The sequence below is a fragment of the Schistocerca gregaria genome, chromosome 1 (assembly GCF_023897955.1).
Source record: "Schistocerca gregaria isolate iqSchGreg1 chromosome 1, iqSchGreg1.2, whole genome shotgun sequence".
NCBI classification, from domain to species: domain Eukaryota; kingdom Metazoa; phylum Arthropoda; class Insecta; order Orthoptera; family Acrididae; genus Schistocerca; species Schistocerca gregaria.
The window spans coordinates 824626535-824653656 of NC_064920.1; the positions used below are offsets into that span (position 1 = coordinate 824626535).

Genomic DNA, 27122 nt, shown 5'->3' on the forward strand with positions numbered 1-27122 from the left:
GAACTGATATATATATTATGACTATTAAGGTAAATAGATGGTTTGTTCTGTATTAAAATCTTTCGTTTGCTAACTGTGCCTGTCAGTAGTTAGTGCCTTCAGTAGTTTGAATCTTTTATTTAGCTGGCAGTAGTGGCGCTCGCTGTGTTGCAGTAGCTTGAGTAACGAAGATTTTTGTGAGGTAAGTGATTAGTGAAACGTATAGGTTAATGTAAGCCAGGGCCATTCTTTCGTAGGGATTTTTGGAAGTCAGATTGCGTTGCGCAAAAAAATATTGTGTGTCAGTTTAAGCACAGTCTTATGTATAATTGTTCTAAGGGGACGTTTCATATGTCGACCCTTAGCCGAGGATACCTCACTGGAATCTATTTTTTCTTGTAGTTTGTGTAGTTAGTGTAACCTTTGTTTATTGCTAGCACGTAATTGTAGAGAGAATCTCCTTTGTAGTTGCAGTCTTTCATTGTTGTACAGTAAAACAGTTGTGGTTTGCATGTAGATTTGCACCAAGTATTGCGCAGCTGCACTAGAAATTAACGAGATCTTATTTTCAGTCCTATGTTAATGTGTTTTTTTATTTCGCTCTTCAAATTGTGCTTTTCTGTGTTGTCGTGTGAAATATTGTGACAATAATGGCATGTGAAAAACGTAATACTAGGCTCCAAAGTAAACTGAGAAATAATAGTGACGACGAGTGTAGCTTATCAGCACCACTGTGTAATGAATTAACAGACATTGAAAGTGCTGATTTGGTAATTATGCATAGGGAAGTGGAGGGGGCGGCGTTACCAATAAAAATAACCTAAACACCCTACTTACAGATTGATTAAAAGATCCTAAAATTTAACGAAATCTGTGGAACAATTTGGAATATGCTACAAAAAAGCCACGTAGGGGATGAAGGTGAAGGTTTAAGAAACGGTAACTAGCACTCCCCAAGTCTTCGCGGCCAGCGCCGCTAAGGAGCCGACTTAAACGACGCCCGACGCCACACATAACACCGTTCAGTTCAGATGTTTCTGTCTAGTCTAATCGTTGTGCCTCTGTTACTACTGTGGATGGACGGACTAGGGCTAGCTCAGTGACTTGCACTATTTATTCATCTGGATTTTTCTACTGGAATTCAAGTTAAATATAAGAAGTTTATCAAGCAATGGGTGTGCATCGCATCTCATTATTTTGTTCTCTGCCGTAGTATCCAACAGCCCCTTGGCAACCACGAGCGGGGCAACTAAGCTCTGGTAACGACTGTCGCAGTCTCAGAACACGTTTGCTTACCGTGCAGACCGTCGCTGATTGGGAGTCGTTCTGCGGTCGTAGTTCGCTACAGCGCATTTCCGTACAATGGTTATCTGGTAAATTTTTCTCCATTTGACGTCCTTTACGCTGCTCTGACATTATTATCGAGTTGTTTTTCTCCATCCTACATAAGCCATCTCGCTAGAGTCGCAGGTTCCGATTTACAATGTCTATCTGCATGAATTTATCTGAAGCTCATGACATTGGTGATGTGCTGAATAACATTCATAAGTAAACTATAGAGAAGACTTCGATTCGAATCCGAGTTAGGTAAGGACACTACACTTTGTCATGACACCCTTTTGCATATTTAAAATATTTGAGGAATTATGAGTTGCTGACGACTACATACACACCACTGCACCTTCTCTTCACTCCCCCGCCCCCCTCCCTCCCTTGACAGCCACAAAGAGACTGGCTGCTGTAGAGGATCCTTGGGCTGCTTACCGGTATCCTGGCCTCGATCAAGTCCAGCACGGCGTCGCGCACGCGGGCCGTCTCGCGGTCCGCCTGCTTCTGCTCGTCTGCTGGCGACGCGTCCTGGCTGTGGCCGCACACGGTGCTCACTATGGCGCACAACACCATCGTGGCCGCCGTGCCCGCCGTCTCTCCCACTATCCACCTGCAGAGGTCAGAAGGAGTCGTTACCTCACTGCTCCTAACAGCAGATACCTCTTCACTTTACAAATGAGCTCCGTCAAAACAAGCATTTTTACGCAGAAGGGGATTAAGGAATCGACTGTCTGCCATCTGAAGCAATAACTCTGCTATTCACTACACTGATTTAGAAATACCCTTGGAAAACACACATTGGAGCATCCATTCCGAAAAGTTATTCAACTACTGTTCAATAAGAATCACTTATTTTTATCTCTTTTACGTCCAAGGACTGCTTCGAATACAGTTAGCGATGAAATACGTAAAACGTAATATATATTGAAGAACACTGTATATCGAGTTTATATAGTGCTCAACTAAAGAAGTCACACACTAAGTTACACGTGTCTCAAACTTTGTGTCTGTAGCAAGTGTTCAAATGCAAACATAAAAGAGATCAGTTCTCTCATCTTACAGTATTTGAGTTCGTAATAATATAGCTATAACTATTACAGAAACAGAACAATGACAGACTAATTAAGTAAATAAAGTTTTGGGCTGGTTCTTTCAGCTCTACACACGGAGGTCACATACTAATCCCTTATAATGGTGGCACAATTAATGACTGGAAGACGTGAGGCTTTCATATGTTGAGGACAACTGAGAAGTATCCATGCCAGAGACTTTCACCTTCTGTGGACAATTGGGAAGTTGTCATACCAAACATATACTACACGATAGTGTGCAGTAATTCAGCAGTCAACACCCTATGAGTCGCCAATTTGTATATCTCGTTACTCAGATTTCAAGAAACATTCACAATTTTTAGAACATCCATTAGTTTGCATAGATTCCCCTACCCCGGTATGAACTGATAGTGAAACATGAACTACATGTTACATTAACATAACCTGTTTCTCATCCCATCTGTCTCTCTCTCTCTCTCTCTCTCTCTCTCTCTCTCTCTCTCTAACACAGACACACACATACACACACACAACAAAAATGGTACTCTGTCGTAGAAATGACACAAAAAAGTGATTCACTTATGTGTGTAGATGAGACTTTTTTTTTATTATTTACGAGATGGGCTTAACGACTTTCTCATATTAACCGACTGAAAAATCACTTAAGTCACAAGTAACACTTAAACATGTGAAACTTCTCTGTTTGTTTTTGTACGATCTGTCTACGGAGTATCTTTAGACAGTTTATACAACAATAACAAGGACTCTCAGTTGGATGCATTAATTCTGTCTGTTTAACATTCCATTCTTCTTTCCTATCCCATAAATATCTGTGTCTTCTATTACACAATTACTCTATTTACACGACTGTGCAAAAATTTCACATGAAAGTAATGCAACATTACACAAAGTCAACTTAGTTATAAGTGAAATAGTCGCCAATCATTTCAACTAATATGTTCGGGGAAACACTACCAAGAGTTTTACTAAATATGTCATATGTTTTGAAAAGCAAAAAGATTTCAAGAACATTCGTTTGTCGAGGTATATTACCTGTCTGTAGAACAGAAATAATGTCTGATGATGTTTTAAACAAATTTAAAATGAAATACTTCTAGGCTCAAAGCATTTTCATTCGTTTCACATGACTACACCGATTCTTCTTTTACAGCACAACTAGTGATATTTACTATTTCTGAGGAAGGTATCATCATAATTGGAAATTTACTGTTGACTCCGCCGCTAAAAGAAGCAACTAATGCTGAACATATAATTGAAATTATTAATGCAGTTTTCAAAATGATTCAGACATCAATGAATACCATCTGCCTTATGAACTGTCTCTAAATGTTGATGCACGGAATACATTTTTTGACATAATTCATGAAAGAACAATACAGCTGCAGATCGTTTGTAAAGTATAACAGTGTTTCACTGCATTATTCACCAACAAAATTTTTAAGGATATTGATAAAATACACACGTTTTAGAAGCCATAACTTTGACAATTTACGTTCATTTACATAGCGTTAATTAAATGCAGTTGCACTAAGATTTTATCAGATTATGAAGGTGTCTCATATTATCGTGAAGAGATGTTGTATGAACAGAAAATGTAAATACGATCCTGTGATTTGGCCCAAGAAATTGCAGATTTTATCAACAGAAAGGGAAAAAAAGTCAATCAAGAAAAAGTTCTTAATTTACGTCGCTTGTAGACACATAAAGTAATAAAAAGAACTCAGTTACCAACTATAAGCCAAATAATTCATGAGAAACATTGATATTTCGAACCTTATTGTTTTAATTTAGACATTTTTGTGATTTAGATAAAAGTTAAACTTTGTTTTCATTTTGCTTCTCTGGTAGTTACATGAAAACGCTTTACGACCATTATCTAGGGGAATTGAGAGCATTGATGTGTTACAAAGTATTTCTGACTGATGAGGAAGGTATTTCATATTTTTTTATATTTATGGGTGCTGACGAAAATAATATGATAGAAAATTTTCAGATGAAAGTTCTTGAACTTCAGGTTGATTTAGTATTGAAATCACAATTTAAGAACTTTATTCCGGTGTATTTATAAATATGTTATTTGATAGAGGAAAAATATACAAACTCATGAGTAGAAATAAGATGATAATATGAGACTATTATTCTCGGAAAGAAAGTCAGCATGAGTCTCAAATTGTTACAACAATGACAAATACAGAATTCAATGAATATACTAAAATTTTGAAGCTTCGACTTTTACTTTTATGTTAATTTATGCCATGTGAAAATGTTTTTTGAAGAATTAATACCATTAAAGCGTTAAAATCATGTCTTCATATCGAATTGAGTGTGGTGCACGAAAGATACACACCTATTCGTAGAGAAAGTGAGAGAAATGTGATATATTCTTGTTATTCTTTGAGATAAGAATGGTTTTATTTTAGTCCCTACTATGACAAGGAAAGAAGACAAATTTCAAGAAGACTTTTAAAATGTAATAGTAGATGGGAGAGGAATCTTGATGGCACATTCGTGAGAATGTCAAACTTGATACAAATACCACTGAAATCTCCACATTATTTAAGCTAACAACGGTTGTAATGAAGTATTATATCGGTATGTGGGGAACTTGTATCCTGTCTCAAACTTTTGGAGGACGTATGGTACTTTCAAAGAGTACGAGTGAAAAACTTTGTGTCACCTGAGATATGGTCTAAGAACTGTATAAGTTACATTGATTTGACAGAATTTTACAAAGTCAGTCATATGAAAGAATTGGTGAAATCTTGTGGTGGAATATTAAATTTGTTCTATTACCTAGAAAGTGTCAGTGCCGGACTTCTCGCTGGACTGCAGATGTCTCCGATAAAACTCGCTGCGTGACTTTATTTTGGGCAGAAACGCTTAAGATGAATTAACGTAATTCAGATGCATTACTTCAAATTGCACTGAAATTAGAGGCAGCCCCTCTATTATAGATGCCACTAGTTCACAATGCCAAACTGTAAGAGGAAATGGCCCTGTTATGCGCAGGAAATTGTTTAACCTGAAAATTAATGCAAAGGTAAAGACACTCACTTATTCCAGCCCGTAACGTACGTTAACTAGCCATTAGAGTTCTACAGATTCGTTACGAGGGCCTGCTTCGACAGTAGCACTTAGCAGCATAACTACAGCACGTAGCCTAGTGACGTCAGTTCGTAGCGTCAACTGCGGGCATATACTGTCTGATCAAAAATATCTGGACATCTATTAATGGACATTAATATGGCGTGTGTCCATTCTTTGCCCTTAAGATGGCTTGAACTCTGCTGGTGACACTTTCAACGGGACGTCTGAATGTGTGCGGAGGAACGCAAACCCACTCTTCTCGAAGATCTGAAACCAGAGAGGATAGCAATGTTGCACGCTGTGGTGTTGAGCTAAGTCGGCATTCCGATTCACCCCAAAGGTGTTCCATTGGGTTCAGGTTGGTACTCCCGACAAAACGGTCCTTTTCAAGTTGCCTCACAAATAATGCTTTATGAGAGGGTGCATACTCATTGTGATACAAACAATTATCCTTTCCGAACTATTCGTCTACTGTATTCAGTACACAGTGATGCAAAATGTGTTGATATCCACCCCATTTTGGCGCCTTATTATGCGCAACCAGAGGGCCATATCATAATCACGAAAAACACACCCATGTCATAACACTACGTCTTCTGAACTACTCTGTTTGTACTACACTTTGCGACAGATAATGTACTCCAGGCAGTCGTCAAATCCAAATCCTTCAATCAGATTGTCACAGCATATAGCAAGATGCATCACTCCAAATCACTCGTTTCCATTCATCCAGTATCGAATACGTCACACTTTACTAGCTCAGCCATCGCTTGGCATTTACTACAGAAATGTGCGTATTATAAGGAGCATCTTTTTAACGCCCTGCGTACAGTCATTGTATTAGCTGGACTGCTACTAGTACTGTAGGACTCGTGGGTGATTCCTTCCGCTGATTTTATTTTTTATAACCACCCTCAGCATTGCTAGACAGTCCTTGACTGTCTGTACATTAAGTCTGTGTCGTCTTGGTATAGCTGTGGTCGTTCCTTCGCGTTTCACTTCACAATCACATCACAAACAGCCGACCTGGGGCAGCTTTAGAAGTTTTGAAATGTCCCTGATATATTTATTACTCGGACGATATCCAATGTCTAGTCCAAGTTAGAAGTCACTGATCTCAGGACTGTTACAGCTTCGCTACTGACAATAGAATAGTCCCCGCCTCCTTTATTGTCCTGGGTACGTCTCTCGTGATATCTAATGGTGAATTTCACATTACATAGCAGTGTCCAAACACTTTTGAACAGATAGTGTACTTGGCCTCAAGACTCCCAGACATCGACGCCGTATTCTCGGTGTGAGACTGAACTTAGGAGTAAGGCTTGACTATACGTGTCTGACTCGAAGGTACTGAAGGGCAGAGAGTACTGTTACCTAACTTGATGGCAGACTTTGGCGCCAATGTTCATGTTATCAAAGAACGGATACCGCAGCCGGTAGATGCGCAGCCGACTGGGCACACGTGGGGAGAGGAAGTGGTACGGGTTATGGGCAGGAGCTGAAGGGGAAATGCTGAGGGCTTGAGGGGAAGGGCCGTTCTAAATTGAAGCTCACGTTTTTTATAAATATAAGCGGAGCCCCTCCTTGCCCACACTTGCACGGTGACCATTCAAAAAGATCTGTCACCTCTGCTTCGGTTAGTATCTAAAAAGAATTCCTCTGAAGATATAGCAGTTTACTTTCGTTCGGCTTGTTAAACATTAGCAATTTTCAGAGAAGCGTCATGAGTGGTGAATTTTAATTAAAACCATGACAATTCTCTTGTTGCCATGTTAAAATTTGCTTCTTTTGCCACAACACAGCGGAGTTTACAAAATGTCACTTCACAAACACGTGATGCAGACGCAATTGCAAGAGAATTCTGAAACAGAGGTTTTGTTAAGTTTATTAAGTGAGGAAATGAGGAAAAGTAAGGTCAGTAGCTTATGAAAAAGCACATCCTCGGTACAAACTAAGCGTTTAATGTCTTCAATTATGTTGTTCCTAGATCCACAACATTTCTCATTTCATGGCCCTTTAAACTTAAATTCTTTACTTAAAAAAGTCTGTAGTTAGTTGAACAACACTGTAGATAAAGACGTTTTGCAGAGTGCTAACATTTGCCAAAACCTCTTTTCAGTACCTCAAATCGTTTATGAAATATGATGAATGTTGTGGATATTTCGCTCTGTTCTTAACGCTGGCGGGCGCGACCGAAAATGAAAGTGCTACATCAGATCCATGTTCTCAAGATTGGAGACAGGCTGAGACCTCGACGCAATCCTAAAGAAAAATTCTATATGATAGCTAAATTTCACACGCAGAAACATATTACGTAATGTGTACCAAAAGCAAAATTATAGCGACATCTATTTTTCATTGCAAACTTTACGCAATTTCTTGCAGTGTCTTAATTCCATGTAAATATCACAATAAGTATGACCATTAACGAAATGATGGTCACATCATCATGAACCTGACATATAAAGCTATAAGTAACGTAAAAATGAAATCTTGTTACCGAATACTTTCCGTAAAATTGTTTAATCAAGATAGCAGATCGTGCGCCTCGAGTCTGTCATCAACGACCAGACGAAAGGTGTCAAACACTGTCGGCCTCCCGTTCTGAACAAACACATGAACTCGCCCAGCTCTTTGGAAGAAAACTGGACACTGCGCATCGGTCATTTTATCCTGCACGGACTCTTAACTGGAAACGAACGAGAAACGAATGCGATATAAATCATCCGCAAATGAAGGGCAGCACAATGTTTCTGGTTGTGTGCTGCCGTGGCTAAAAACATAGTCTGCGTTGCTAACCCTGGAAGGAGATTTCACTGAACAACCTCTTTTACGTTTTTAGGACATGTAGACAAACGAACAAAATTGTAATCTAAACGGCTTTTTATAACCTGCTGATGTCATATCAGGATTATTAAGAAATCAATGTTTATGGTAATCACACAGTTATTTTGTCATAACTGTGCGGTTCGCCCATCTTTCCGCAATACATTTATGATTTGCGCACAATTAATTTACTGAGAGAAATTTGCATATTAAGTCTATGTACATGATTAACAAGGTTGTAATCGATCTGTGGTTTCAGTCATTCGATCCGTAATTATGGTTTGAACGTGACGATCGATTTTGTCTCGCCCACACGGGCATGTATCACTCTCGAAATTTTTGTGATCTGCAACTATGGAAATATATTGTATATCTGATACCCACACATACGCTCGGATATCAGTAGTTCTGTCATGATGAGTGATGGTGAGTAGGAGAGCTATTGTTTGTGCATTCAAGTGGAGTGCCCTCACTTGGCCGCCTGTATTTTGGGTAAGCATAGCTCGTGATGGGCACCCCCGCCCCTCCCCACGCTACTTCCCTTACTCACACGATGTGGTGGCACTCGAAACGTCACTGCCTACCGAGGTAAGCAGGGGTATATGTGCAGGAGCACGCGGATGTGCATTGTGGTACTGAAGTAAGTATACACTATGTAATGTGTACATTTAATAACTGTTTAACATGCTTTATGTTCTACTCCCCACTTCACGCACTTAGGAGTGGATTGTTTTTTTTTTTTTCCTTACTTCCTAAAATATCCTAAGTTCTTCTTCACGGTGCCAGCTATCTGCATATCAAATTTCAACGAAACTGCTTCAGTGGGAAAACGTTAACTGACAGTTACTTTCACATTTATAATATCAGGAAGAAAGTATGGATTAAACACACTCAGGATCGTACAAACAATGTACTCATTAAGTTGAATCGTATTATGTAGAACATGTCAACCAATAAAAACATTTCCACAAATACGAGAAAAGTTCAAAAGTCAAAGAGCAAACAACTTCTTCAAAAAGTAAATGTTTTCCTAATTCCGTTATATTCTTCAAATCAATAAATATGTTTTACTATACATTTTTTTAAGGTAGCCTACGTTCTACTTTTGCTGTTCCTTCAAGCACATTTATTCAATATTGGTTCAGCGGCTTAGTCGTGAAAAGGTAACAGGCGAACATACTTTCGTATCTGTAATATTAATGTGGATTACAGTTCATTAAGGACAATTAAAAGTCAAATAAGTGTAACTCGTGAAGTAAACGAGAGAGCAGGCCTTTACCTGTTCGCTGAGCAGTACCACCAGGCCTAACGATACGGGCAGAAGAAGGGTTTATTAGGCATTTGAAACGTTTCCTTTTATGTGTAAACAAATTTAAGCCCCCAAAAATAAAATAATTTATGCGAACCTCTGTAAGGAACACTGTATTTTTAAATTAAATCCGCGTATTGTCTTTAAATTGTCTTATAATGTAATGCAATTAATTTTTAAATGTGAGAGAGCATACAGATGTTAAAATTAGTAAAAGAAAGCAACTGTATTTTTTATTTGGCAAGTAATGCATCAGACGCAGCACTAGCGGCGTCAAAGATCAATTTGCTTGCGATCAGCCCCGCTCGAAAGGAGAGCAGCGAAGTCTCTTGAACATTTTTCCACACTAAAGGCTTTGAGAACAGGAAGAGACTGATGGAAAATGACAGTAAAGTTACGTTTAGTTGTCTGCTTGTATATGAGGGTTGTCCAGAAAGTAACTTCCGATCGGTCGCTAAATGGAAACCACAGTAGAAATCAGAATAATTTTATTTGCAAGAGTTAGCTACACTTCCCAGATACTTCTCTACATAGACGCCGCTCCGACTTTGACATTTGTCGGAGCGTTATAACAAATTTCCAACACCATCGCCTGTGCTTTCCGATAATTCTCTACGCTGGTCTACAGCGCGTAGCCTGCACCCAAGCGTTGTCGTTGTCTTCGTATCCAGCATTTCATGTGAACAGAGATGATACTCAGGACAAGGCAATTAGGGCTGTCTTGTGGGTGATCGAAAACTTCCCACAGAAAAGGCTGCAGGAGGATCTTCATTGCCCCTGGAGAGTCCTGCTGAGAACTGTCATGGAGAAGAAAGTGCGTGGCAGTTGTGTTAGGTGGGCTGCATTCATTAAGGCGAAGCCTCTCAGCGGGCCCTCTTACTTGGCGGGAGACATCGTTGTTCTAAGGCACCTTTACTCGCTCAGAGTGAGCTCACAACTGAAAAGAGCGTCTTGATTCGATAGACGGTAATACTAGAGACACTACCTAACACATCTTTGCAAAGCTTCATCGGGTTTTCACTGTGGTGTCCATTTTGCTATCGATTAGTACTTACTTTCTGGACAACCCTCTCTCTCTGTCTCTCTCTCTCTCTCTCTCTCTCTCTCTCTCTCTCTCTCTCTCTCTCTCTCCTCCCCTGAAGCCCCCTCTCTATTGATGTCTCCACTCTCTCTCAATGATCCCTCTCTCGAATGATTCTGTAACAGGCAGTTGTAGTTAAAAGATATTTTCAAGGAGTGTGAAGTATTTATCTGCGTTAAAATTATCGTCAAAATATTAATTATCGTTATTGTTTACCAATGTTTCATATTCAACAAATTAAACCTTTCCTGCCAACTTTTCTATGTTTCGGCTAGAAGAACTGCAAGACTGCCGACATAACGTTTGCTGGCCGCTGTCGAACATCACTGGTGCTCGAATTTGTAGCAGCCACTCGTTCATACCTGAGATCTGTAAAGCCGATCTGTAAACGTCGTTTCCGGGCAGCACTTCTGTGCATAACGCATAATATTAATGATCGGCATACGGTCAACAAACGATGTGCGCGGTCAGTTCACTCCACAGTATCAAAGCAGGCTGGACAAGATCTTAAATTATTAATTTTCTCTCCCTTAGTGGTAAATTTATCTGTGCCGTGTTATTTTTTAAATTCATCTTTTTTCGTATGTTTTACTCGGCTGCTTCTTTTAACTAACGGCACTCCAGTTAATTTCCTCTTATCAAAATTTATCTTTCAGTTACCACTACAGAGCGGCACACGATTGACACTGACTTGAGCGCGAGCGCAGCCACGTCCGGGTAGAGCGGCGCCAGCTCTCGGATGCGCAGCTGCACCAGCGGCAGCAGGAACTGCAGCAGCAGCGACACGCACTGCGGCTTCGGGGAGTCCTTCAGCTGGCCCAGCACGCCCTCCGTGTCCTTCCGGAAGCTGCCACAAGTCGACGTCATTCGCTCACACTACTCTTACGTCTACCTTCTTACCTGTTCCATTGTAACTGCTTACCGTATTTTACGAGCTATAACAAGAAACAGATCAGGCACACCTTAACTTTTTACCATTTTAAAAAAGTAACATTGTTACCATTTTTGTTGTTAAATTGCAAAGCCAGACTACAAAAATTCTTAGTTTATAAGACCGACCTGACCTTCAAAATTTCCGGAAAATCGTCATCTGACCCCTCTTCTTCTTCTTAATCTTCGTCATCATAGTCGTCCTCATCATATATGAGATGATCTTCACTGCTATCGAGTGCATTACTTATGCCGCACTTCTTGAAAGATTTGCGATTTTAAGATTTAACAGTAATGCCTCCCCTCACTCTAGACCGCGACTGTTTTATCTAATGACACACTTGTTTGATTGTAGGTCGTTTTAAAGCTCCCTTGGTCGTGAATTCTTGTTGGGCTTCATTCATAATCCATTTGTTCCATTCCTCTCTCATATACGCCTTAAATGGTTTATTTATCGACACATCAGAAGGTTGGAATTGTGAAAGAAGTCATCTCGGAATAACAGCAAGCTCTGTATTTCCCTGTCTCAATTGACTTTTCACAGAATTTTTCAAAGGATCACCAATCTGATCTAACACAAAAAGATAAATATTCTTCAATAAAGCAGCTTTCCTTCTCTCACAGACACTGTTAATCCATAATTTCATACAAGCCTCGCCCATCTAATCCTTGTCATGTATATGAAAAAAACTCCTAGCGGTATTTCGGAAGGTTTTGGTGTGGTTTTGGTATTGAAAATGATGATTGGATTAAGTGTAGTACCGTCAGCACAACATGAAAGGACAACAGCGTAGCGCGTTTTTTCATGTCCAGTTGTTTTTAAGTCACAGTTTTAGCATCTTTCATGGCATCAGTTCTGTTACTCGGCAGATCAATTTTCAGAAGGGTTTCGTCCATATTTGCTATTTGGCTTAGTTCCACACTTATTTTCTTTCTATGTTGAATAATAAAGCGACCGGGAAACATAATATTTTCTCTTCGTAATTTTTTGGCATTTTCTGAGATAGTTTTGTTTCAGTTCGCATGCTAAGTAGTTGACGCTTTATAAACCTGTAGCACTAACCAACTCCACCCTTAAAGTCTGTTAACTTCCACTCTAGCGCTAGCTTACGGCCGCGTATTTGAATCGTTCTTCTATTAATTCCAATGCCATTTTGACTGTGTCCTTGAATCCACATGAATACGCCATCTTCTAGTTTAGACATTTTGCGTTCAGTCCTGTTTTTGGTCATTTAGTCTTCCTGATTTTTCTCATTTCCTCTTTACTAGCCCGCCAAACGCGATTGTTTTCTTCCATCCGTTGATGGCCGATATATCGCTCAGCTGCTGTCTCCACGTTCTTCTGCATATGTTATTTCTTTTAATTTATAGCCCTCACTTTTTCCCATTGTGAAATTAGCTACTAGCAAAAGTATTATTCTGTTACCAATGACACAAATCACTTTCTGTTCAAGTTCACTGGCACCGTAGAGTGCAATGACGCGTAATAATGTTCTGGGTTTGTGACGGCGGGCGAGGAGGAGACGTTGTTAGCAAGCTTGTGAATCCCCGCAACTCATGTTCGTCGCATCGGTGCACTACTACCGTCAGATAGAGATAGGTTTCCCGCTGTATCCAATATACGGCCATTTTTAAGACTAGTTTTGAATCAAACAGTGGACATTTTATGTCAATTTCGAGTATAAGAAGTGCCCGAAGACAATTTTTCTAAGAAAAAAGTGCGTCTCATAGTCTGTAAAATACGGTACACGGCCAGAGACAGAGAAGAATTGTTGCATTCTTCTTTAGTCACATCACAACTATACTAGAAATGTTATTGCTACGTTTTATACGAATAAATTTGACTCCATCAGTAGCCAATCAGCAAAGTAGACGAAATTTATGAGGACGAAATTCACACTGAGAGAAAAGAAGAAAAACGCTGAGCTGAGGCTATAATGAGTGTTAAAACGGACAATCGTAACTGCTTGACATGGACCCCGCGTTTCTGGTATGCATACTAAAGGGACACACCCTAGAGTTAAAACATTCTAGGATGTTTTTCAACTAACACGGATGCTGGTGTAAATGAATTTATTCTCTGCTCTAAAACAGAAGTTGCCGTCAGTATTTCAAACACATTTACTGCAGAAATTTTAGGTGTCAATACTTGAGCTGGTAAAATTTTCGGGTCAGTTGCCTTGCAAAACTCCGCCTGGTGTCAGTTGCCTTGCAATAGCCACTGCCGGTCCCAAGCCCGGATAAACGAGGACGGTTGGGCATTGGGCTAACATCCCAATCCTGTAAAAAACTCTTTGTTACGAAAACAAACTTGGCTCGGACGTGGATGGATACAATGGAATACGAAAACTGCAAAGGACAAACGGCACACGATTTAGAAATTTTAATTTTGGATCTCGGAATGTTCAGAGTCTGTATAGACAAGAAACCATCCAGGCTGTGGTGTCAGAAATTAACCGATATAAACTGGACCTGGTGGCGGTACAAGAGACAAGATGGCTAGGAGAAGGAACTCACAAAGAGGATGGATACACACTATTCTACGGCGGATGTGCAGATAAACATGAATTCGGCACTGGTTTTGTAATACACAACAAAGCAGCAAGTTCGGGGAAGGAATTCAAAGCTGTTAACAAGAGAATATCCTACATAGTACTTGGAAACCAAGTGTCAGACATCACATTCATCAATGTCCATGCCCCAGCTGAGGATAAAACAGATGAGGAAAAGGAAGAGTTCTATGACCAATTAGAACAAACACCTGAGAGCACACCAACTATAAATATCAGGATAGTGCTGGGAGATTTTAATGGAAAAGCAGGAAAAGAAGAATTCTACATACCAACTATAGGAAGGCACAGTTTACATGATGAGACCAAAGAGAATGGTCAGAGGATGATCAGCTTAGCTATCTTAAAGAACCTGAGAGTAAGTTCGACTTACTTCGAACACAAGAGAATACATAAGGCAACATGGTGTTCACCGAATGGAAGAACCACCAACCAGATAGATGTCATCTTGGTGGACCAGCGCTATAGGCAGAGTCATGGACGTCAGGTCGTATAGAGGAGCCGGCTGTGCGTCAGACCATTTCCTCATTGTGTTCAGGCTGAAACTCATGTTCACCTACATGCATAAGAAGAAGGTGACACTAGAACGTGTTTTGAATGTTGAGAAACTATGAGAAAGTGGCATTAAAGAACAATATGCTATAGAAATCAAAAACCGTTTTGAGGTCCTAGAGACCTTAGAACCAAGAGAGAACGTGGGGGAAAAATGGAAAGAAATAAAGTCCACGGTACTAAGTGAAGCGTAGGATATTTTGGGAAGAAAGAAGATAACGAAGAAGAGGAAATGGTTCAACGAGACAAGCCAGAAGGCTACAGAAAAGAGAACGGAGATGAGAGGGAAGTGGCTAGCTGACAGGTAGAATGAGCAGAAAAGTGAACATTTTATCAACATCAGAAGGGAGACAAAGCGAATCCTAAGAGCAGAGAAGAGAATATATCTAACCAGTTTCTAGAACAAGTTGAGGCAGAGAGCCAAAACAAGAACTCAAGGCAATGCTTCCAATACATAGGAAATCGGAAACGTGGATTTCAGAGCTCAACTTTTTTCATTAGAGATAAGAACGACAACCTGATAAATGACAAGAAAAGAATTGTAGAAATATGTGCAGAATACGTCTCAGAAGTGTTGAATCGCCCAGACCGAGATGAGATATTACCTGCAAACACTACGGAGGAAAGGAAAGATGAAGAAGAATGGGAAGTTAGTGAAGAAGATGTGAAGATCTCAATCAAAGGACTCAGAAATAACAAAGCCCCAGGGGAGGACGGAATAACATCAGAATTAATCAAGGAGGGAGGTGAGAGCTTACACTTAGAGATATATAAACTGATCCAGTTGATATGGAACAAGGAGACACTGCCAGAAGTATGGAAATTGGCTATAATATGCCCAATATACAAGAAGGGAAGCAAAATGAAATGTGGTAACAACAGAGGAATCAGCTTGTTGAATGTAACGAATAAGGTGCTGTCCATCATTATCTCAGAAAATTACAACCATTCGCAGAGAACAACTTACAGGAGTACCAAGCTGGCTTTCGACCAAACCGATCGACAATAGATCACATTTTCACACTAAGACAATTGTTTGAAAAACACTGGGAATATGATAAAGATATATACTGTCTGTTCGTCCATTTTCAACGTGCATATGATAGCATCCACAGGAACAGCCTATACAATGCAATGCGGGACTTCAGAATCCCTGAGAAGCTAATGAGAATAGTGCAAACTTGTATAGAAGTGTCAAAGGCGGCAGTACGTTTCCGAGGAGCCACATCAGAAACATTCGAGATTGAGACAGACCTCAGACAAGGGGATGCTCTCTCATGTGTTCTGTTCAAAGTCATCTTAAAGAAAGTTATAAAAGAGTGAAGGCAACAGGGGTGGGCTGGAGTAGATATGGACGGTAAGTTCAATTGTCTCGCATGTGCAGATGACATAGTACTATTAAGTGAATCAAAGCACGAGTTGAAAGAAATGTACAAGAAATTGGACAATAATGCACAGAAGGTAGGGCTCAAAGTGAATCGAGACAAAACAATGTTCATGCAATTAGGAAGAAGACGAGAGCAGGTAGAATTTCTTGAGATAGATGGCAAGAGGTTCAAAAGAGTAGACCAGTGCAAATACTTGGGATCTTGGTTTACCACGGACAACAGCATAAAAATGGACATCAAGGAAAGAATAGCAGTGGGAACGAAATGCGTGCATTCTCTCAGAGAGACGCTTGGCTATAAATCGATCTCAGTGAACAGTAAGATGAAAATCTACAACACAGTGATATGCCCAGCAGTAATGTACGGTTCAGAAACAGAGCATGACTAAGCGACAAAGAGACAAACTATTAATATTTGAAAGAAGAGTAATGAGGAATATATGAGGACCAGTTTTAGATAACGGAGAATGGAGGAGGAGGAAAAACTAGGAAATCTACCTTCTGATGCGACAACCGACTATCCTACAGACGATAAAGAGCAAAGGAATACAATGAGTGGGCCATGTAGTCCGCTTGCCTGATGGAAGACAGGAGAAGATGGCACTACCGGGGCAACCAAACACCGAACGCCACATTGGACGACCAAGACAGCGCTGGATGGGCGACCTGGCCAAGGACCTAGCAGCCCTGGGAACTGAAGACACCTTGAGGAACCGGGCACAAAACAGGAAGGAATGGAGGCACTTTGTGGAAGCAGTGCGTGGTCTGCAGGGACTGTGATCGCAGAATATCTATCTGTCTATCCATCCGTACATCGAATTTCCGATACGTCGCATTAGCGATCACTACATTGACACTATATCGAACGTACAATATCGATATTTTGATGTATAGGATCATTGATATGTCACTGAGAGAGACTCTTATTTGAAAAAGAAAATAGCTGTTAGGTTCAACAAAGGAAACTGTTACTATTTATATTTATTCTTTGAGAGGTGGGTCATTGTTCATTTACACACAACTTCTATCAAAAACTTTCATTGTTTTTAAAATCAGGAATATTTGTTATAACGGGTTAAATATATTAGAACTGTACCAACACAGTTATGAGAGAAAAAACAGTATGGTAAATTGATTAAAAGAAGTGGTAGGTCGATATGAAACTTCCAGAGTCTTCAAACAATAGTTAATTTGGTAACAGAGAGTAATGTGTGGACAATATTTCTATAAAAAGGCCCAAGTTTATGTGGCGAACAGATTCAGATGGATGAACGTTGCAGTAGTTATCCAAATATGACATTTGCACAGCGTGGAGAGCATATAACCTCACTTGATAGGGCGTGTGAAATGCAGTGAAAAATACGATGCCGTGAAAAACTTCGGACGACAGTAACTTTCGCATAATGTGTCACTGCCAAGGAACATCGATGAAACTTGGGAGCTGCTACAGCATAGTACAGAAGGTAACTGAAAGAAACGCGCAGTGAGACGAACAGAAATTACATTTTTATATAAAGACAATGATAGCACCGAATCCAACGCGATTTATATTGATGCCCTGGGCGTTACAAAAGACAGGACATGGTTGTTAATACGGTCTGTGATTACCACGGACAGCAATGTATATTCTGCAACGTGCTCCGATGCTGGTTACAGGGTTGGCAAGGAGTCCTTGTGGCAGGGCGTGACATTCTTCCCCCAGCGCGGCTGACAACTTATGGATGGTCGCTGGTGCATGTGACGTACTGCGGTACGTCTCCCCAACTCATCCCACACGTGCAACGACTTCAATCCCATCGAGCACTTGTGTAATGCGATGGGAACACATGTCGCAGCACGTTCACATACATCAACGACCTACCCGGCAGTTGTCAGCCACGTGGGAGCACGTTTCACAACATGAATCGCCATCCGTGGCAATCAGACACCCTATTAAGAACCATTTCCCGCCTTTTGTAATGTATAGTGGACCATCACAAATCACTCCGATTTCAGTGTGATTATTTTATTTAAACAAAAGTATTATTTCTGCTCATCTCACTACATATTTGTCTCAGTTACGTTCAGTACTACACTATAGCATGTCTTTCTACGTGTGGTTCAAGTTACTTGGCAGAGGCATATAACGCGAAACACTTTCGTCCGTAAGTTTTGCACAGTGCTGTACATCCAATACCCAGTTGAAGAATGTACAAAATAAATGATTAAAGTCTTATATAATGGGAAAATGCTTCGATGCAGTCGATAAATCGGCAGTGAAGTGTAGTCTGACACAAAAAAATACGCACCAACTTAACAACGCTTTGATCCACCTCTGGCCCTCATGCAAGCAGTGATTCGGCTCGGGATTCATTGACAGAGTTGTTCAATGTTCTCCCGAGGGATATCGTGCCAAATTCTGTCCAGTTGGCGCGTGTCATCATCAAAATCCCGAAACGGTTCTAGGGCTCTGCCCACAATGCGCCAAACGTTTTCAATTGGAAAGATATCCGGTGACCTTGCTGGCCAAGGTAGGGTTTGTCAACCACGAAGACAAGCAGTAGAAAGTCTGCCCGGCTGCTGGCAGGCATTATCTTGCCGAATTCTAAGATAAGGATTGCTTGCCACGAAGAACAACAAAACGGTGTAGAATATGGTCAACGAACGACTGTGCTATAAGGGTACCACGTATGAGAATCGTAGGGGTGGGGGCTATGAACAGAAATGCCACCCAAGCCACACGGCTGGTTGTCGGGTCTCATGGCAGGCGACAGTCAGTTCGGCATCCCACCGCTGTCCACGGCGTCTCCAGACACGTCTTCGGCAAGGAACCTCATTTAGTGGAGTTGTAATGTCTACAATGATGAGTCCCGCTTCGGATCGAGCTCAGATGACCAGCAAAAGACGCATGTGGAGACGTCCCGGACAACAATGTGGTACCAAGCTTACTCGCCCCCTTACGGCTAACAGCCATGAGTGATTGTGTGGGATGCCATTTCATTTCATATCGTAGCAGAACCCCTCAGCTTGTCATCCGCCTCACTATTAAAACACAGCGGTACATCGACGATATTCTACGCCTTTTAGTTGCCTTATGTATGAACATCGGTATTATTTCTACATAATATCGATAATTCTACGAACATCGGTATTATTTCTACATAATATAGATAATTCCTATAAATCTTTGCTATCATTAATAATGACAAGAAAGGGCGGTGAAAAGTTTCACATATTTCTCCGTGCACCGTTAACACGGAGGGAAGACGAACTGCGTACTTTTCATAGCGCAGCAGCGCGGCGCGGCAGCGATCGTCGTTGCGAACGTCCTCGAAGAAGTCGACGATCTGGCGCAGCAGGAAGGCGTCGGCGCCGGCGAGCGCGTCGCCCACGGCGCAGAAGGCGGCCTCGCAGAAGCTCAGCACGTCGCTGTCCTGCAGCCCGCCCTGCACCTGCTTCACCGTCACCACCAGCTTGCACACCTGCAAGCGCGCCCAGCCACACTGTGTTCAATCAGGAACCACCGCCTCCCTAAATACTACGATACTCGTCAGACACAGAAATTGAAACTCCCCTCGGAGCAGTCAGCCCAATTATGGCGTTTTCCACTCAAAGCTGAATAAGAATGGGCGGCGATAAGATGCCACGTGATAGATATCCAAACTGATTCAGGGTGTCTCGGATGCGCCACATAAGACTTGTAAACACTCACTGTAGATAGCACAAAGCAAGGAACATGCCAGACACTAATAAGGTCATTGAGTAATGAAAATACGCCAACTAAAATTGAGGACATGAGGACACGTGCACGAAGGTAACAGGAAAGATACAATAGCAAATCCAGAAGGAACAGCTACCCAGGGATTGATGAAATACCAGCAGTACTCTCGTGAGCATCAGGCCAAAGCCTGTAGTAACAAATACAAAAGCTTGCAAACGAAATTTATGTAACTGACAAAGCTCCATCAGAGTTTTTAAAGAATATAAGTATTGCACACGTTGAAAGAAAGCAAGAGCACACACATGCAATAATTACCATGCACTCAGTCCAGTTTTAGGTGCTTTAAAAACACCCAGGATAGTACCTTATCAAAGAATGGTGGAAAAAATTAAACAGAGTACGAGAAGGTCAGTCTGATTTTAGGAGGAACAGGGCCATCCAAGGAACCGTTAGTAATGGAGGGTATATTTAGGGAAAACAAGGAAACGTAGATTACATTCATGGATTTGGAGTAAGCTCTTGACGCTATGGAATGGAATAAAATGTTTTCCACTCTTACACAGTGTGACGTCAACTACAGACACAGAACTGTATTCCACTCTCTTTAGCCAAAGCAAAGTGTAGTGTCAGCATTTATAGACTGAAAGAACGGCCCAAAATCAGGAATGGTCAAACGTTGAGTTGCCCATTACCACTATTAATATTTGAGTTACACAGGGTGTTTCAAAGTCTTTGCATCAAACGTGTAGGTGTGATAGACCTTGTCTTGGGAAACAAATTATGTTAGGGACACTGACGTTTCCCTGCAAAGTTAGGCGTCTTTTAAAATTAGTTAGTTATGTCGTGCGTATGCGATGTGTGTTACCTACGATCCAGTCACCTGCTCCGCATGTCAGCCAGTGGAATAGCCACGCACCTGCTCTGAGCGGCAGTATCACACCATCGTACGTTGCAATTTGAAGAGAAAGTACTAGGCATAGACGAGGCGAACCAGTCAACAAGAGAACAAGCGATCGCAAGAGAGCGCTACATCAGCACCCTTTCCACTTGCAAGAGGTACAGGCCATTGGAACAGCTGACTTCGAACGGCTTATGCGATTTTCACAGTGGTTTGTGTAGCAAGGCATTGTCGAGCCAGAGTTTGCATAGCCGGCCGCGGTGGCCGAGCGGTTCTAGTCGCTGAAATCCGGAACCACACGGCTGCTACGGTCGCAGGTTCGAATTCTGCCTCGGGCATGGATGTGTGTGATGTCCTTAGGTTTCAGTAGTTCCAAGTCTAGGGGACTGATGACCTCAGATGTTAAGTCCCATAGTGCTTAGAGCCACTTGAACCAGAGTTTGCATAATGTGGGTTGTTTACAAGCGAAGTGGTCTTACGAGAGACGGATATGTGAATACCAACAACACCAACGTGTGGGCACAAAAATACCCGCATGAAATCGTGGTCACACATCACCAACAACAGTTTGCAGTAAAGATGTTGGCATCGTCGATGAACTTATTGTCGGACCCTTTATTCTGGCACCTAGTCTAGGCTGCCCGATGTGTCACAACTTTCTGGCAGATGACGTACCCAAGCAGCTAGAAGATCTTTCACTGAATTTACGGGTGAAAATGTGGTTTCAAGATGACGGTGCACCACAATGTTTTAATCGCTGTGTGTGTCAGCACCTCACTGCCACGTTTGGTGTGAACTGAATTGAGACAGGCGCCCTGAGCCATGGGCACACATTCACCTCAACCTCGAACCAGCCGATTTCTACATGTGGGGTCACATCAAACGTAGCGTGTGTATTACGCCTGTACAGCACAGTGACATTCCAGTCGAATGAATACAGGCAGCACGTAATGCCATTCAGACAAATCCTGGCCTCTTAGAAGAGACCGCAAAGCGGCGCATCAGCGCTGCAACGACTGTAATCAGGTGGAAGTTCGCCACTTTGAGCACCTGTTTAGGTTCACGTATGGTGTCGTTAATATAACATGAGCTAGATGTATAACTCTTATGGCATAAGACTGGATTCAAAATTTTGTAAACCAACTTAACACTTCATTTCCCTTATTTGTATTCAGTTTAATAAGTGTATTTCTTTAAATGCTCTGCAGCAAACAAGCAAGGAATACATTAGTCTTTTTTTTTTTTTTTTTTGCTTTCTTTACAATGTATTTCATCCAGGAGCTTCGCTTTGAAGAAGCGTTTTCTTCATGTCTTGTTCTGGTACCCATAGTCGAAAGACGTGTAGTTGCTCAGAAGAGAAGTGGATTGTTGTGGTAATACTCTAGAAACTCTACTGTCTTTCTGCGTTTAAAGTAAAGTAGTCGCTTCGACCTCGTTTGGAAATTAATCTGCGGGCTTCACTGAGAGGAAATTATCCCGTTATTCCCGAAAGATTTGCTTTAAATCGTCTGTAAAGTTACTTCTCTCGTACAAACGTGACGGATCAGTTCCAGCACACAGGAAGTTAAGGGAAGAAAGCAATTGTGAAAGAAGAAAACTACAAGAACTCATAAGAATCAAGGGCGACACGACTTCACAAAACTAGTGTGGTGTACTAATGAGCGTACTGCATGCTACGTACCCCAGTGAAAGAATGATTTTCAACAAGAAAACCTTAAGAACGAGTAGCTCTAAGCAGAGTAAGATATTTCAAAAGCGAAACAGGAGGTTTAATTTTGTTCGAACTAGCCCCTTTCACACGGGTCAGATGACTGGGTTATAGACAATATCTATTACATACATTTGCTGCGGAGTGCCTCCGTCCTGCTTCCTCTCAGGAGCATAGTCAATAATAAACAGAATTTGCCCCACGTGACTTATCACCCCCAGACATATGAAACTGTGGTTTTGAAACATCCTGTGTACTGAAGTGGCTGTCTCCGTTTCGGAGTGATTGTTAATTGTTACTCATTGTGTTGCCTATATTACTTTTGTTGTAGTTTAATTTGTCCTGGACAAGACAGCTGCTGAGAGCAAGCAGCCCACTTGAATACAGCAACAAATTCCTGCTCTAGTAGGTTCACTTCTGCTACGTTTATGTTAGGCGCCAAAGTTATTTGCTAAATATAACACAGCCTTTATACTATTCAGTAACAACTGGTAGCGTTGAACCGTTTTTTGTCCTACAGACAACTCAACAACGCGTTTCGACAGGCAGTGTTCTCATCATCAGGTTGTAAAATTCAGCTTCTGAGCTTACACACTAAAGGTCTACCTCATTAGCTGAGTCAGAGATGATAGAGTTGTCTCTCGAAATGCTTTTTTGTGTTGCGTGAAGGCCAAAAAACGATTCAATGCTACCAATTTTCACTGTTAAATTATTAGAGCGACTACGTCACATAATATTAAGTTATGTTGTTGTTTACAAACGCCTACCAAGGTGAAAAGGAAGATATAATTTTTGTTGTGTTGTAAATAAACAGTTTGATTACAGTACGTAATAACGAAATGATTATAAAACTAACGTTCTATATTTTGCAATGAATGCAATGAATTTAACTCAGTTGCCTTGGGTTAGAGGTTCCAGTTCGGAGCGAACGAAAATATATTGCATTCCTAAATTGTATTCGCACGTTGTGGTCACATAAATTCAGTAGCAATAAAGCTTCCGTTATTTTGAAAAGACAGCAACGTCGTCAGGATGTCCATTTTTGTAACTACATGTGTATCGTCTTAAAAATTTCCTTCCGCAAATAAAACTAAAATGAAAACATTGCACATGGCTTGGAGATCATACTGGTGGCAATTCCAACTCTGTTACACTGAAATGTAAGATTAGGTGTGTGTTTTAAGGGGACGTGGCAACCCTGCTCCCTGCCGTACGTGTTCCTGCCGAAGTGTCAATCCTAAAGTAATTTTGAACAAACTATGGTTAAAATATATCGCACAGGAAATGGTGCTCCACAACTATGCCGTGTTGATGGCTCATCCTACCTAAGCAGGAGTTCTTGTTTCAATGGTAAGTATCCTGTTCGTAACCTGGAGAGCAGCAATTTCATTGGCGAGGCTGGGAAGAGACTCACCACGCCCGGTTGGTGGTTAGCTGACAAGCTAAACGAATGGAGAGCCGCACATAACAATCTTTGGCTTAACGACCAAAAGAAAAAAGTGTTCATATTTTTTGAACGAATCTTAAACATGGCTGCGCTTTTGTTCGTTATTGTTCGGGGTGGACATCCCATGAAGCTTGTTCACATTCATCATCGATTCATTCATTAACTCAGGGTTTTTTATCATCACAGAGGGCAGTTAACCCTCTGACCGAACACACTGAGCTACCGTGTAGGCGCAACTGAGCTAACCACGCACGACACAGGAGCCATCCTAACAGCTTTGCTTCCGCCTGTACCGCGTCTCCAACTTTCCAAACTTCACAGAAGCTCTCCTGCGAAACTTGCAGAACTAACACTCCTGGAAGGAAGGATACTGCGGAGACAAGGCTTTGCCACAGCCTGGGGGATGTTTCCAGAATGAAATTTTCACTCTGCAGCGGAGTGTGCGCTGATATGAAACTTCCTGGTATGACATAGCCGAGCTTCTCTGAAGTTTGGAAGGTAGGAGATGAAGTACTTGCTGAAGTAGAGCTATGAGGATGGGTCGCAAGTCGTGTTTGGATAGCTCAGTTGGCACAGTCTGCATTAGGTAGCTGCGCGGTACGGACCTGTTGTCCCGGTCGCGGGTGCGCGTGGAAGAGGAAGTGTTTACACCGCTGATATGTGTGTTGTTGTCTGACTAGATCGCCATGACACACAATTTATGTTTGCACGTTTGACAACGAATATGCTAGACCCAAGGTTTCCAAATAGAGGGAAGAAGTTCGTTTACCTGCTACAGGCCTAATTGGGATACACGTACCCATTGTAAGCAGTACAAGGTATGTCAAGATGACCGATGAAGCTGCATATGAAAGGATCATTCGGATCTTTGAATTTCCGTTTGAGGTACCATAATCGCTGCGACCATATGGAATGCTACTCAGTCATATACCTGAACGCTGGGCGAGTTTTAGCACCTATCCCGTGCTAATCGGCGTCCAATAGGTGCAGAGCGTCCTTAACAAACATATTTATATATTCGAGGATGTCGAGCTATTGTGATTTACAATGCCCAGCCACGCACATGTTCTGGCTGTGGTGGAGAAGGACATATCCGCACGGAGTGCATACAACGCCGCGTCACGCAACTGCCACGTGGAGAGGCATCACAGCGTAAAGTTCCCGCGCACCTGCCGATGACGTACGTGTCTGTGGCCCGTCGGGAGGTGTTGCCGAGTTCAGAGTGTAGCACGGACTTGTTGCTGCAAGAGCAGACTGAGTTAGTGGAGCACGGAGGTGACACGGAGAATGCCCCTACAGCCACCTCACGGCAGATGAGGGAGGCATCTTCCGCACCCTCACATGTAGCACGCGCCGTAGAAGTGGAGGTCGAGACACTGGCGGCAGCAACGGACCAACGAACACAGCGTGGCGTCGACTACGACAGCAGAGGGCAGGGCCCCCAAACAACGATCGCCGAAGCGTCGCAGAAAGCGTAGCCATAGTTCGGGTGACACGTCCTAGGGGACACGGAAGTTATCCTAGTCGAATAAAAGTCTGACATGGAACACGTACCTTTAGAGGACGCTGAAAGGATTCCTTCAGATGGTGACGGGATGTCCTACCTCTCAGTCGATCCTTCTTGATTGACATCGACTGACGCGGGCAACTCCCCCCCCCCCCCCCCCCCCCCCGAGCACTAGTAGCGGACGACGTCTATGGAGTTCCCAATGACATGACACGAGCATGACAATGACGACGGACCAAGCAAATAAGGTGGGAACGGTGAATATTAACAACGCACGATCGCTTGCAAAGATGCAACTTTTCTGGGACATGATTTACGCCACAGACGTGGATATTCTGCTGGTGCAGAAAAACCTGAAATGCTGCCTTTCCCGACGTGCTTGGTTACAACGCTTATATAGCGCCTACTCCTGACGTAGGACGTGGTACAGAGATATTAGTTTGGGAAGGGATTCTGGTATGTGACCTCGATTACCTCCCTTCGACTCATGGTTTGGCGATGACCGTGAACGGCATTCGTATTGTCAACATCTATGCAACCCTCCAGATCTGACAATCGACGGGAGCATGCGCAGTTCTGCTCGCAAGAGATTGCGCCACTATTCGATAGCAGATATGACTACATTTTGGTAGGAGAGGATTTTAGGTGTGTTCTCATACCGAAGAATCAAACCCCTAATCTGAGCTCCTGCTACGCAATGCACATGATCTTCCGATACATGGCACTAATGGACATGAGAGCAAAGATTCAAGGACAGAGAGAGGGCTACACATTTTATACTGGCCACTCGGCGAGCAGGCTGGATCGAATTTATCTTTCTGACAGATTAAGAGATCACGTGTTGGCTACTGAACGCTGGTCCACAGCTGTTAAGGATCATCTTGCATATTTATGCACTTTAACCCTCCCACGGCAGCGGGTCTGGCGGAGCCGTAGTTCGTGGAAACTTAATTCATCCTTATTTGGTGGATCCATAATGTCGCCAACGGATCGAAGAAACATGGCAGACACTCACTCTTCATCTGCCGATGCACCGTACGGTTCTTTCATGGTGGCTGAAATGTGTAAAACCGGCGATACGAAGAGCTCTCATAACGTATGGCGAGGAAAAAGCGAGATGGCTCCGAGATACACTTCATTATTACTACATGGTGCTCCGTGACCTGTCCTCCAGGAAGTTAAGCGGAAGTCCATCGCATTCTGGCGTGCATTTTATCCATAACGAGACGTCGATTGGGGGGACTTCCGATCCGTGTTCGTTGCTTGAACAACGTTGATGAAGAACGTATCTGCATGCAACAAGTGTCCAGGGGATATGTGCGTATCCGTCTATCCTTGATCACAGAGCTCCATGATGGTGACGATCGGCCCTTGACGTTACAGTAAGACATTGCTGCTGGGTTTCTGGAGCATTACCGCCTCCTTTTCACCGCTACGCCGACGGAAAACGGATAGGAGAAGAAATTTTGCGTCAGATGCAAACGGGGGTTGATGGTTCGGAAGCAGAGGCGTTATTGGAACTCCTAACGGAAGATGACATACAGGGCATTCATGAACGGTGCGTTGCATAAATCCCCTGGCCCAGATGGGTTGACATTCGAATTTTATTGCGAATTTGCAGATTTAATGAAGTCCCAATGTGTGCAGGTGTATAATGAGTTATTGGACCCTGACACGGACGTCCCTTCGCAATTCCTGCCGGGGCTGCTTACATCAGTACCGAAATCGGCAGGGAGTGT

General features: G+C 42.2%; 1 protein-coding gene across 1 annotated transcript in view; it reads right to left on the reverse strand.

Moving 5' to 3' along the window:
* LOC126275897 (myosin-8-like) overlaps positions 1 to 27122 on the reverse strand; it is a 109948-nt gene that overhangs the window by 80288 nt on the left and 2538 nt on the right. Inside the window, exons 2-4 of the mRNA XM_049977241.1 lie at positions 19382 to 19584; positions 11376 to 11531; positions 1744 to 1918 (exon numbers count right to left, since the gene is read on the reverse strand). Coding sequence (XP_049833198.1) covers positions 1744 to 1918; positions 11376 to 11531; positions 19382 to 19584 — 534 coding nt within the window. The remainder of the gene's footprint in view (positions 1 to 1743; positions 1919 to 11375; positions 11532 to 19381; positions 19585 to 27122) is intronic.